This window comes from Alternaria rosae, assembly GCF_020736505.1.
Source record: "Alternaria rosae strain MPI-PUGE-AT-0040 chromosome Unknown BKA58scaffold_5, whole genome shotgun sequence".
NCBI lineage: Eukaryota > Fungi > Ascomycota > Dothideomycetes > Pleosporales > Pleosporaceae > Alternaria > Alternaria rosae.
In genome coordinates this window covers 547113-561019 of record NW_025763574.1, presented here as the reverse complement: position 1 = coordinate 561019, position 13907 = coordinate 547113, and the positions used below count along the sequence as shown (strand labels likewise).

The 13907-nt window shown below is 50.9% G+C and overlaps 5 protein-coding genes across 5 annotated transcripts; 4 read left to right on the top strand and 1 right to left on the bottom strand.

The window, feature by feature from the left end:
* Window positions 1–639: 639 nt before the first annotated feature.
* On the top strand, window positions 640–3304 carry BKA58DRAFT_171402 (P-loop containing nucleoside triphosphate hydrolase protein). The gene is made up of 3 exons (XM_046165180.1): window positions 640–778; window positions 843–1662; window positions 1717–3304. Exons 2-3 carry the CDS (start codon window positions 909–911, stop codon window positions 3249–3251), a joined length of 2289 nt encoding a protein of 762 aa, XP_046024957.1. The 5' UTR covers window positions 640–778; window positions 843–908; the 3' UTR covers window positions 3252–3304.
* BKA58DRAFT_171311 (uncharacterized protein) lies at window positions 3305–4413 on the bottom strand. Its single transcript, XM_046165179.1, has one exon. It carries the CDS (start codon window positions 4368–4370, stop codon window positions 3357–3359), a length of 1014 nt encoding a protein of 337 aa, XP_046024956.1. The 5' UTR covers window positions 4371–4413; the 3' UTR covers window positions 3305–3356.
* A 746-nt stretch (window positions 4414–5159) lies between these two features.
* Window positions 5160–8326, top strand: BKA58DRAFT_171292 (Spc98 family-domain-containing protein). Its single transcript, XM_046165174.1, has 2 exons — window positions 5160–5548; window positions 5594–8326. Exons 1-2 carry the CDS (start codon window positions 5341–5343, stop codon window positions 8113–8115), a joined length of 2730 nt encoding a protein of 909 aa, XP_046024955.1. The 5' UTR covers window positions 5160–5340; the 3' UTR covers window positions 8116–8326.
* Window positions 8327–8977: 651 nt separating this feature from the next.
* On the top strand, window positions 8978–12486 carry BKA58DRAFT_171294 (uncharacterized protein). The gene is made up of 3 exons (XM_046165175.1): window positions 8978–9368; window positions 9429–9748; window positions 9816–12486. The coding sequence occupies exons 1-3, from the start codon at window positions 9118–9120 to the stop codon at window positions 12398–12400; spliced, it is 3156 nt and encodes a 1051-aa protein (XP_046024954.1). The 5' UTR covers window positions 8978–9117; the 3' UTR covers window positions 12401–12486.
* BKA58DRAFT_171295 (uncharacterized protein) lies at window positions 12487–13544 on the top strand. Its single transcript, XM_046165176.1, has one exon. The coding sequence runs from the start codon at window positions 12572–12574 to the stop codon at window positions 13283–13285; it is 714 nt and encodes a 237-aa protein (XP_046024953.1). The 5' UTR covers window positions 12487–12571; the 3' UTR covers window positions 13286–13544.
* Window positions 13545–13907: the final 363 nt, after the last annotated feature.

Below are 13907 nucleotides of genomic sequence, written 5' to 3'. Positions count from 1 at the left end.
ATCCGATCAAATTTGGGCTAAGTCGCGCTGGAATCACGGCAGAGTTTGTGGCCGATCCAGCGACTTCATGAATACATGACTAAGACTTCAGTGTAGTATCATCGCAGTGCATGGACTTGGGTCTAATCCCCAAACAACCTGGATCAACGCAACTACGGGAACGCATTGGCTTCGTGACATACTTGCCCACCAGTTCCCCAAATGCAGAATTGCACAGGTGAATCATGACACAAGGTGGGATGCACACTCCCCAATTCAAAGTCTGAGAGACTATGGAAAAAGCTTATTAGAATCGATCAGCAGCCTTCGTGCTGATGCAATAGTAGGTGTATCCGACGAGATTGATGCGATGTGCTAACGTAGCTCAGGAGCAGGAACGACCACTAATTCTGATCGGGCACAGCTTTGGCGGCATTCTCATTAAGAAGGTCAGCCTCGAGAATCATCTTGTTGCCCCTCTTCTAACAGATGTTAGGCACTTACACTTGCTGCTGAGCAGACCGACAATGCGAGTCTTCATTCGGTAGCTTTGTCCACAGGGGCGGTGTTCTTTTTTGGTACACCGCATAAAGGGTCGACGTTCTCCCTCCTCGGGACTCTGTCATCGCACTTTTCGTACTGGCTAGGATCACGCTCGGTTCTTCTCGAATTCCTTACACCAAGCTCTAACGAATTACTCGATCTGCATGAGTCGTTCTTGACACATTTTCGTTCAGTGTTCATTTGCAATTTCTTCGAAACCAAGCCCATCAGTATCAGTGGAATTCCTTTATTCTTAGTTAGTAGCCTCTCGTTCCTAGTGCGCAAATGGACAGATTGACGTAGCTGACTGTGATGAACAGGTTGTTACGAAGAACTCAGCCGTCATCGATGGACATCGCTCAGTCCCTATACCTACCAATCACAAAATGCTTCAGCGATTCGAATCAGCTCATGATCCAAACTACGGTATTTTCAAGTCACACCTACAGGAAGGTCTCAAGATCATCCTCGAGAAGAGTACAGCGAAGCAGCGAGACCTGGGTCTTACATACACTGTACCTTTTCGGCTGAAAGATGCCACCTTGTGCGGTCAATTTATTGGCAGAGCGAAAACATTGACGGAGATATCTGAGTACTTTGAGCAGCTACCAGATATTCCAAGAAGACAGGTACTCGTTCTACAAGGTCTTGGTGGCATAGGAAAGACGCAGCTGGCGATACACTACGCAGTCCAGAGTCAAGATAGATACACCGCAATATTCTGGACTAACGGCAGGACAGAAGCTGAACTAAGACTTAGCTTGGCTGCGCTAGCCGAGCAGATCCCACTCCCACAAGTCCTAACCCCGTCCGGAAAGCTCAAGAAAGGTAATGTTGGACTCGAGCAGGCAATCGACGCAGTAATGAAATGGTGTGAGCAAAAGACCAATACCAAATGGCTATTGATAATCGACAATGTTGATTCTCAAATGAAGGCTGTCGTGGGGCTACAAGAAGGTAGTGACGCGTCATACGACATCCGAAAATACATACCATCTGTCAACCGCGGACATATACTAATTACGACAAGACTATCAAGACTGTGTCGTCTAGGGGCTGGAATCAATGTGAAGGAAATGGATGAAGATGAAGGGTTGGACCTTATCAGTCGGGCTTCAGGACGACCAGCGAATGAGACAGGTCAGAGGCTAATGTTTCACATCGACACTGAACGCGCTGACATGTATCACGAAGGCTTTCGAGACATCATTAAAAAGCTCCACGGCTTGCCGCTGGCACTATCCCATGCTGGAGCTTATATCAACGAAGCAGGAATCTCGGCTGCAAAGTACCTCGAGCACTACAATCGCAAGTCCAGTCTTCTCTTAGATCAAGAGGACCCCTTTACGTACGAGCATGGGTCGATATCATCAAGCTGGGAGATGTCTCTCGCGGCTGTAGAGACTCGAGATTCATTTGCCGGCAAACTGCTAATGCTTTGGGCGTTTCTAGACAGTTTTGATGTGTGGTGGGGCCTATTTCAATCAGCTATGGACAACACGAATGGACTTGGTGTAGTGCAAAGTAGTCTGCAATTGTGGAATACTTCCCAACGAGGTGTGACGGAAGACAAGACCGAGAATCAGCCATTTGGACAACTCGATTGGCTTAGCACTATCGCAAGCAATGAAGCGATCTTCATTGGGGCTGTTAAAGCTCTGCGCGAGTTCTCGCTCGTCGAGAGCAGTAAAGGTGTGTCCGGTGGCTTTTCGATACACCCAGTGGTTCATGAATGGTCAAAAGGGAGACAAAACACCCATATATGGCACGAAAACCTTGACCGGGCTATTACAGTGGTCGGTAGAGCTGTACCTTTGGCTCATCACAAGGATTTCTGGGTCCTCTCACGTCGCTTAACACCAGTGATCGATCATCTGATCCGCATGATAAAGATAGCGGATCCCCTTCTCTTATCGGCCTTCGACTCAATGGTCGGTCTCGCGTTTCATGAATTCGATCGGGGAAAGTATAAAGCTGCGAGCGCGCTATATGAGATCATCATACCGGGCCTGCAAAACGCACTGGGTTTGGAGCACCCGAAAACACATCTCAACATCCATAACCAGGCCATATGCTATCGAGAACTTGGAGATTACGAGAAGTCAGAAGCAGCCCTGAGATGGAGGCTCGAAATAACGACTCGAGTAGAGGGAGAGGACGCCGTACCTAGTCTGAGGGTTGTGTATGATCTTGGTCGACTGTGCATGGTTCAAAATAGAGCTATTGAAGCATACGATTATTTCACGCAATGCTTAGCTGGGTACTTGAGGACTGAACCTAATTCCATGCGAGCGTTCGATACCAAACGCCAGCTTGGCTTGGCAGGCCAACAGATCGGGAAGCTGGACGAAGCGCACGTGTTACACCAGACCGTGCTCGAACACTTCAAGAAGGAACTAGGGTCGGATCATGTTTTGACCCTGCTCGCGGTTCGGGATCTGGGTGTCGTGTATCATCGCTATGGCCGACTGGAAGAAGCTGTTACATGGCTTCGACAAGCACTTGAATCTCTGGAAAGTCAGACTGAGCCCACGCACAAATATGTCTTGGAGACCTTGGAAGATCTGGGAAAAGTGTATGAGGATATGGGATGGATCACGCTAGCCGAAGAAGCCTATGTACGAGCACTTGATGGGTATAACGAGGACTCTATTGGCGTGCCGGGTAAGAAGAAAGACTTGCAGGAGAGTGTCGACCGGCTCCGAACGATGAGAGAAGGATCAAAATGACAGTGATAGGTCCAAGGTCAGAGTCCAAATCACATCAATTTTGCTCTCAGCGACGGGTAGTCGCTACTGAGCCTGAGCGCTACTTCCGATACTAACTGAATTACATCAGCACTGTGAAGCTTTCTTGACCTTCTTTCTCCTCAAGTCCGCACAAGCAAACAAGATCTCCCTCATAGCAAGTAAGATGAACATGGCCACGAATACTGCGACGACAACGGCGACAAAGATCATCGCGGAGATTGAGAACCCGTGGACAACCGTCCCAGCCAGACTTGGCTCCGCTGTCTTCGCTTGCAACAACACCTGCATAGCACTCAAGACGATGCTCAGCACAGAGAACGCAAACAGGAACGGCCCATAGAACCGTGCAAAATAGGTCGTATAGTCAGCATGGATCTTCTGGAACGCGAAGCGCCGAAAGATGACCTTGAACCAGAAGTTCAGTCTTCCGACTCGGAGTTCGCCGAAGTGATATCGTGGCGAGACATCACTATCTGGTATCGTCTCAAACCTCTGGAGAAACCTTATGAGTTCAGCGTAGCGCGTGTGTCGAGGTATGAGGCCCTTTTCCCGTGCGACATAGAAGTCGGAGCGGTGACGAACAAGGTAGGAATATGATCTCAGATATCCCTTTGCTGCTTCTACAACCTGTGACTTTGACGACAGAATGGATGAACTGCTGTCATTGTCGAGAAGATACATCGTCCAGAATGTGTATGATAGAAGAACCTTTGGTATGGGCTTGAGATATACGCGATCATACACCCACGTTAGATGTAGATCTGGTTTCTCGGTTATGATAATGTTCCTTCCACGTACGATCTGGTGCGTCAGAGACGATATGTGTGAGCTGTCCTGGGTTGCGACAAGCCAGAGGTAAGGGGAAAACTTATTGAGTTCGCCGGTAATGAGCTCATTCTGTAGGTGTGCGCAGATTTCATCTTGGACTCGAGACTGATTTCCCACATTGGGCAAGGGGATTCGTGGAATACCTGGGAAGTAATCTTTGTGTTTCTGCGTATTCGATGTATGTGCGCGGCTGAGCGTGGAGGCTCCAGGGCCCGCATGTAGTTTTTCATAGAGTTCTTCGCTTATAGAGAAGGGCACAACGCTTGTCATATCGCCCGACTCGAGCAAAGTATCAATAGTAACGGTTGGCTAGTGATGATATGTGTATGCGTGATGGACGACTGTAGGCTGCGGAAATGGGGCGCTTGATGCATATTAATCCGATGGGCACGCTGACAGCCCTGTTTGACTCTCAGCTCAGCTCGCGGGCTTGCCCAGCCAGAGCCAAGCAAGCGGGCGGGACATTCATGTTCACACCACACTGAATGCGCTCAGCGTGGAGGCAGATAGGCTCACCGAAAGCCATTAACGTCATCTGCGCATACATCAATCTTGATCATCCTTTGCATAGACCATATCATTGTTGGATGCAACGCCGGGCACGTCGGACATGATCGTCTTCATAAACGACGACGACGACGATGACGAAAGCGGTTCGGATTGCGGGTGTGAGTGCTATGCTCAATGAGTTGTCATACTCATCAAAGTGATGTTCATCGATCGCTTAGCGCTTCAAACGATGTATGCTAGCCATGATGACGACTATTGTTGGATGTTCCCCTATGATTGGAGGTGTCTCTCTTGGAAGCCTGGCGTGTGGGCCAGGCAGGTTGACGATGCACTCACAGGAACTGCTCATAGCCCACTGATTCGATAATCAGAGTGATTCTGTATCGCGTCGATGGAGCTGGGTTGGATTGCGAACGTGCATTGGGGCGCATGGCTGTATGGCGTTTGGTGTGTACGTGACGAGTGACGAGTGACACCAAGGTTGGCTCGAAAGCCGTGTCGCATCATGCAATTGCTGCATACACACTATTATAACTTGGCGAGTAGGTAAATTGTAAGACAACGTAAACTTCTATTCATTTTGTCATAGGATAGTACACGAATTCTGGCCAACCTTGGTGGTGACAAGTGCAGAGTGACGCGTTGGCTCGAGGTTGGGCGACGCGCACGGGCGGGCGTCGACCCCGCCGAGGTCAAGAGCAGTGGACTCGCGACTAAACAGGGCGCCAACATGGCCACACTACACCGCGAGCGCGTCGAACACGCGTTGAACGAGCTGCTGGTCCGCATCGTGCCCGAAGACCCCAACGAGAACGAAGAAGAGGCCAACCAGCGCTTTGAAGATGCCTACGAGTTTGCCCTCGACGAGCTCACGACTGCGGGCGATGCTTCACTCGTTCCCGACGTCCAGCACATCGCCAGCCTCATAGACCGCAAGGGTGAGTATATCGAGGGATTGCGACTAGTAGTCTAATATGTGATAGTCTCGGGTCCCAACAATGACCAGCGCAAGAGCGCGCGTCTACACAATCTTCTCTCGCGCCTGGAGACACAAAGCGTCCTCGACCAGAAATGGCGCATGCTCTACTTTCTCTACAACCTGTCCGACAACGCCGAAGCACCCCACGAGCCGCCGCCCGTTCAGGATACCCGCAGTTTCTCCCGCGAACCGACGACGCCTTCCAAGCGCCAGAGCGTGGCAGCCTCATCCCACGCCATCCAAGACGCCTTTGCAAAGCCTGGCCTCGCCCAATTGCCTGTCAACGCCGGCTCACCAAAGGCACCTACATCCACACGACCAGCTTCCATAGCCGAAAAGCCAGAGAAGCGAAGACGGCCTGACACCGCCAAGGAGCAGCAGCAAGCAAACGGTGGACATGTGGAAAAGGCAGAGACGGGGCCCTCAGAGCCGACTTTGCTGCGAGAGCTACCGTTCACACTCCAGGGCTATTCCTCGTCGAACCTCGCATTCCCCTCGTCGACCGCCCTCAAGCTTCCTACAACCCTCCCGGTACCCATCGTCAGCCTCTTGCACACCCTCGCGGAACCCGCCATACTATACAAAGGCTTGGCCGAATTCGTCGAGGCGAGCGATGGCGGTCTGATTGAGCAGAGTTTCCGCGCTGCTTTAGCCAAGGAGCTGAGAGCATATCTGGGCCTGGTTGCGACTTTGGAGGGACAAATCAAAAGAGCGCTGGCACAGCTGAACGAGGCATCAACACCCCAGGGCGTCAGCAAAGCCGGTGTTACCCTCAAGCGATGCGTCATCTGGATACGGGAACCCACCATGGGTTTGCGCTTGATGAGCCTGATGGTCGAAGAGTCAAAGCGCAAGAAGGGCGGCGAGCTGATTGCCCTCATACATTCCTTCTCCCTCAACCACGGCGACCCTTACGTCATGAATTTTGCCGAACGCCTTCTCTCCGATGTCACTCGACCCTTCTACGACATGCTCCGGCAATGGGTATACGACGGCGAGCTCGCAGATCCCTTTGGCGAATTCTTCGTCTCGGAACAGAGTGAAGATGACATTCTCGAGGCGAACGGCAACGAGGGAAAAGGTGGCGCTACGAGCGTCTGGGAAGACAAATACAGACTGAATGACAAGATGATCCCGACAATCGTTACCGACGACTTTGCCAAGAAGGTCTTCCTCATTGGCAAGACCCTCAATTTCATTCGCTATGGGTGCGGAGATGCAGCATGGGTCGACACATACTCCAAGGAAGCCTCCAAGGAGTTGCAGTACGGCGACACTGCGAATCTTGAGCGCTCCATTGGCGATGCCTACAAGACCACCATGGCTCGTCTCATTGACCTGATGGGGAACAAGTTCAAGCTGTTCGACCATCTTCAGGCCCTCAAGCAGTATATGCTGCTAGGCGCTGGCGACTTTATTGCAGTCTTGATGGAGTCGCTGTCCTCCAACCTCGATCGACCGGCCAACACGCAGTACCGCCACACGCTCACTGCCCAACTCGAACATGCCGTTCGCAACTCCAACGCCCAATTTGACACCTCAGATGTACTGCGCCGCCTTGACTCACGCATGTTGGAGCTATCACATGGCGAGATTGGATGGGATGTCTTTACGCTGGAATATAAGATTGATGCGCCTGTCGATGTCATTGTCACGCCATTCGGTTCCAAGCAATACCTCAAAGTTTTCAACTTCCTATGGCGCGTCAAGCGCGTCGAGTTCGCTCTTGGTTCAACATGGCGCAGATGCATGACTGGTGCGCGTGGTGTTCTCGGCACCGTAGCAGATAAACTCGGCGCGGATTGGAAGAAAGCACGCTGCGCAATGGCTGAGATGGTTCATTTTGTCAACCAGTTGCAACACTACATCCTCTTCGAAGTCATAGAGTCATCATGGATCGATCTACAGAGAGCGCTCAACAAGCCGGAGAGCACGCTGGACGACATGATCGAAGCTCATGCGATATACCTCAACAACATCACGCGCAAAGGTCTTCTGGGAAGCTCCAGTATCGACTTCACTGGGCAGCTCCATGAATTGCTGAAGACGATGCTGGCATACAAGGATGCGGTGGATGGCTTGTACTCATTCTCGGTCGCTGAGTTCACGCGCCGACAGGAGCACGTTGCCAAGATCGAAACACGTACAGCAGCAGGTCGGTGGGGACTCTCCGAGAAGGACCGCTCATCGTCAGATCCCTTCGCTCCCTCGCACTCTCGCGCGGCTTCTCGCCAGGACGAATCGTCTTTCCCACCCCCGCTCCTCAAGATCGGCATGACTGGCTCGGCCGAAGATGATGTTCTGCCAGCGCTACAAAAGCGTTTGAGTCAGTTGACGGAAGACTTCCGAGCAAGAATCAGCATCTTGCTCGGAGATTTGGTACATTCGCCTGACGGTGAATTGAAGATGCTGGCTGTCAACATCAACTTCAACGATGTGTACAAGCCGGAGCGAAGACGTAGGAAGGGTTCGCAGAGGCGAGAGAAGGAAAAGGAAACGCCAAGGGTTGCACCTGCTGCAGGATGAGGTGATGCAGAAGGCGGCGGCATTCGATGCTGTATTTGATACCCGACTACTTGATACCATACGTAGTGCAACCGTTTGTTCACAAACACTATCATCAATCACTTGCGCTTCGCGGGGTGCGATCCAATGTAAAACACGAAATTGATGAAGCATGAGTAGGCAAGCTTGTTGAAGCACAGCGGTGTGTCGGACGGGACATTAGGTGCATCTGCTGTCTATCAAGTATGCCATTGGGTGTGTCAAACAATCATGCGGCAGAGCGGTCTGGTGACATCGTACACGGGGGCTAAGCTTCGTGGCGCTGGACGGGCCGCGCCTTATCGAGGCTTATGTGTATGTGCCCGTGTGTTGAGTGGGTGCCGCCAGTGTCCAACATTGATGGCGCGCTCAGTAACCAGAATGCTCGCTCGGCCGAGGTGATATGCGCAGGGATCTCCATGACTGCGTCATCCATACACCACAACTTCGCACACTACAACTGATGTCAATCTATCGCGATGACGCGTTCCCTATCAAATTGAAGACTGATTCACTGTCAAGGCTTAGAATAAATCAGCAGCCATCAACAACACTAAGCCGACCCTCCGTCGATTATTCGTACGAGCTGGCCAACTGCAGCGTGGTGTGCAACTTTTATGCCTCATGCTCCACCAAAATGCTTCGGAGAAGAATCGGCATGGCAACAGTCACGTACCCGATGAAACATGACGGCATTTTGTAAGGTTGTGCTCTACGCTGGCGTAAACTCTCGATCTCGCCGGTTAGCGCCAGCCAAAGTATATCTAGCTCCTAGTCCCTCAGCAAACAAAGCCTCAACTTCACCTAGAACTCGAACGCCTCGCCACACAGCTGATACCGCTCCAAGCTATCCGAATTATCACTCAAATCTACTAATACTCAAAACGCACTTTCTCACTCATCGCTGCCCTTCCGACTGCGTCCGAGAGCGACGCCAAATACTTTGCACCAGAAGAACTTCGGCATCCATATACGATAGCAAGGATGGCAGCAACACAGCAAAAGCAGCATACACGAGAACAGCAAAACACCGTGCCCGATTACATCGACTCGGCGGCTGAGTCCGTACCCAACTCAACCTGGGCGATAGTGCCGCGCTCAACTCGCAGCCTGGACGAAGGATGGCACCACTTCACGTTTGCTGATCTTGCGCGTTCAGTAAACAACATGTCGCGATGGATTGAGCGAACATGTGGTGTTGCAGAACACGTGGGCAAGACGATGGGCTACATGGGGTGAGTGGGCAACCTTTCAGCATTGCCATTACCGATTTCACATACTAACCTGTTGCATAGCGCGAACGATCTACGGTATCTTGTGGTATTAGCTGCGTGTTTGAAGACGGGATACGTTCCGCTATTCACTTCGCCCCGAAACTCGCTCGAAGGTCAGAAGTCACTGGTAGAGAAGACAGACTGCACCATCTTCTTGACTACAGTCGATACCATGCCGCAGGTCGAAGCGATCAAGAAGGCAGTACCTAGTCTCAAAGTTTACGAAGCGCCCACTTCTCAAGAGATGCTTGATCCGAGCTTTCCTACGGAACACTACCCTGGCAGACAAAATCGTGACGTGACAGCGCATAGCTTGATCTTGCACACTTCGGGTTCCACGGGTATGTATTACGTTCCCCGATCGATTTGTCTCTTCATATAGTTCATTCCCGCTGACAACAGCTTTAGGTCTCCCGAAGCCCATTCGTTTGACTGTCAGTGGTCTGAATACTGCGTACGAGCAGGCGCACCTTAGTCCAGAAGATGGCAGAGAGCAGACCAGCAAGGCTTTCCTGGCAGATCCACGGCCCATGCTTGCCGCTGTTCCCTTCTTTCACGCCATGGGTATCATCACTGGCCTGAAATCTCTCATGTGCCGTGGCACCATCGTACGGCTACCATCGGAGAAGCTGTTGAGTGCCGGCTTGGTCATTGATGTGATCGAAGCGGTAAAGCCTACGTCCGGTATCTTTCCACCGTCTGTATTGGAAGATATCGCTGCAACACCCAAAGGTATCGAGGCTATGGGTAAGCTGGAGTATGTCTTCTTTGGCGGGGCTCCTCTCGCTTCAGAGAGTGGTGACAAGATCTGTCGAGTCACGAATTTGATCACCGTCATTGGCAGTACGGAAGCCTTTCTGACAACCACTCTCCTTCCGTCCGCGCCAGAAGAATGGGGATATTTTCATTGGGGTGCCGCTGCCGGTGTCGTCATGGAACCTGCTGGTGACGACTTGTACGAACTAGTCATCAAACCCAAAGACAAGAGATACCAGGCCATCTTCCATACCTTCCCCGAGATAGACGAATGGCGCACCAAGGATTTGTTCAGACGCCATCCGTCAAAGCCTTATCTGTGGAAATATAGCGGAAGGAGAGATGACATTATTGTCTTGAGTAATGGCGAAAAGTTCAACCCTGTGTTCACGGAGAAGCTGCTCGAGTCGCACCCGTGGGTGAAGGGCGCCCTAGTCGTCGGTCAAGGCAAGTTCCAGGCCGGCCTACTCATCGAACCAGATTGGTCGCAGACGAGCACAAAAGACCCCTCTGCCTTGATCGATCACATCTGGCCGATGGTGGAGCAAGGAAATCGCGAAGCGCCTGCGCATGCTCGGATCTACCAGACCAAGATCGCCGTTGCAAAAGACCAGAAGCCTTTCATCCGCGCCGCCAAGGGCTCGATCATACGCCTTCAGACTGTTGCGGCGTTCAAAGACGAGATTGAAGCCCTTTACGCAGATGAAGGTTACTCGAGCGATCCGAATCAGGGTGCTGATAGCGACGTTGCGTTAGCGAGCAAGATCCATGCCGTCTTCTCACGCGCTCTTCCCTCGTTCCAAGACGATATGGCAGACGATGTCGACATCTTCGGCCTGGGAGTCGATTCTCTTGATGTTCTCGCCCTTACCAACGCGCTCAACAAAGCCGTTCGTGGTGCTGGTGTGACTGCATCGATGGTGTACAGTAATCCTACGGTCAAGCAACTGGCTGCGGCATTGTCCCAGAACGTGAACAAGTCGCCCGAGCGGGTTGCTTCTCCACCAACCCGTGAGGAGAAACTCAGCGCTATGGTTAGGAAGTACACGAAAGATATGATTCGACCAAAGAGCACAAGTACTGCGTCTCCTCGTCCATCGAAACAAACTGTGATTCTCACCGGCTCAACGGGGAGCTTGGGCAGTCACATTCTAGAGCAGCTGCTACGAGATCCGGGGGTCGAGAGAATATACTGCTTGAACCGTTCGGAGAACGCCGAGGCACGACAGAAGGAGACTCTCAGCACATACCACGGCCCGAACACAGACTTCAGCAAGGCTGAGTTTCTCAGGACGGATTTCAGCGTCGATAACTTTGGGCTATCGGACGCTACATACAGGCAGCTTCTCACTACTGCTACATCGTTCATTCACTCTGCCTGGTCTGTCGACTTCAACCTTTCACTCGAATCATATGAGGCCACACACATAGCTGGCACCTACCGCGTCGTGAAGTTTGCGCTGGCTTCCGACTACAAGACACCCATCACCTTCATCTCTTCCATCGCCAGTGTAGGAAACTGGGACAGCGTGGCGCAGGACGGATCTAGCGTACCAGAATCCATCACCACGCTCTTTGACGGCGCAATCACGATACCCCAGGGCTATGCCGAGTCCAAACATGTCGCAGCTGAAATCTTGGCCACTGCATCGCATCGCCTAGGCATCAAGACGGCCATCGTGCGCGCGGGACAGCTTGCAGGACCAAGCACCAACGCGGGTGGTGCAGCGTGGAACCGTCACGAATGGCTGCCAACTATAGTCCATACGAGCAAGGTGATGAAGAAGATGCCGCGCACCCTCGGTAATATGGACCGAGTAGACTGGGTGCCCATGAATGTTGCAGCCGGAACCGTCGTCGACATCGCCAACGCTACGTACTCAGAACCCGAGCCTGTGCAAGTCTATCATCTTGCCAATCCGCATACTACAAGTTGGGATCAGCTATACCCCGTCATTCGAGGCTTCTACACTCAGAACAACGAAGATGACATGGAGATCGTAGAGTACAACGACTGGGTCGATGAACTGGCACGTATGCCACAAACGAAGGAGAATGCAGAGCGCGTTCCGGGGCTCAAGTTGCTGGACTTCTACCAGAGTCTACGACCTGAATCAGGCATGGGGTTGCCTGCATTAGAGACGCGGAGAACGGAAGCTGTGAGCTCTACATTACGGGACGGTAAAGCTGTAGATGCGATTGTGGTCAAGAAGTGGCTGGAGCAATGGGCATTTTGAGATTAGGGTCGGAGTCCGATATAAGTAGAGATGCCAAGCTGACTGTTGGTCACAAGCGGCTTCGCTAGCGACAGGGGTAATCGTCGATATTGAGCTGCGCCGCACGCCATTTCCCCCACCTTGCTTCTGCTTCAACAAAACTGCATTCCCTCGTCGCCGAACCTCGCGAATATGTCATCGAGGCCTAAGCGCACTAGTCTTCAAGACCGCGTTCGTGAAGACCTGTTGTACCGACTGCGCTGGAATGTCTTGGCTCCTCTAGACGACATCAAAATCCGGACGGGACCTGGCGATTCGACAACTGACGTACCTCTATTTGAACATTACCTGGCCAATGAGTCCATCGCAAGCCCACCTTTTAGCCGTATTGACGAGGTGTGCGTCGGCGAGTACCTGAATAGAGTGGATATACGTTACGAAGAACATGAACGGTACAAGCCACCGCCTGCTTTGACCATCGACAATGCGAATGACAGTCCTATCACATTGGGGCAATTTGCCAAAGAAACGCACGCATACCTTAACCTTCACATGGAAGAACTCAAGCTAGCCAAGGGCATGTTGTTTGGAAAACCAAGCGGTGTGACCGAGGACGGCATCGTGATCAGAACCATCAGCGACGAGCCTTACTCACCTCCTGACATCGGGTTTTTCTTCATGCACGTAGCTGCGATCCAAATCGGAAAGGTTGTGCGATTCAGTACCCGTGTCTTCGCAGAGGGCGAGCGTTGGCGTACAACGGACACATTCTGGGCTACGCAACTAAAGCAGGCACACTACCGTGAACAGCTACGCAAGAACCCAGGGATGCCCGTACCTTCTGCACGTAGCAGAGTGCACGACGAAGATATACAAGATGCTCTTAGGCAGGCATATCGCGAATAGTATTTACAAAACTATTACAAAACTCAAACTTCACTAAAACACGTTAACGTAGGTGATAAGCGAGTAGGACCTTTAAGCGAGTAGAACCTTTTTACTAAGACCTAACTAAACTTTAAGCACACTATACTACCTTAACTAAGCAACGTAAAAAAGACTTTAAATAAAATAGATATATAGCTTACTTTATAAGCTATTTAATAAGATATAATACTTAAGCTATAATATACTATAGCTATCTTAAATATTACTAAGAGTACACTATAATAATAACTTTATTACAAAGAGTTAGGCTATACTTCTCTAAGCTTAGTCTATACTAAGGTAAGATAGACTAAAGTAGTAGTTTATAGAGTTTGTCTAGTAATTTATATAGAAAAGAGTTATTATAGAATAACTAAAGATAATAATAATCTAGTCTCTCTAGGCCTAAGAGATAGAACCTATAGTATACTTTTTTTAGAATTACGTAATAACGCGTTACTATTAGAAGCCTACGTTCTAATATATTAGGTAGCTAGCGCTAGTGTAAGTATATTATAGTAACTACTATAGTTTCTCTAACACCTAAACACACAAATTTTAGGTAGCTCGCTAGACTACCTAAAATCTATTAATTAGCTAG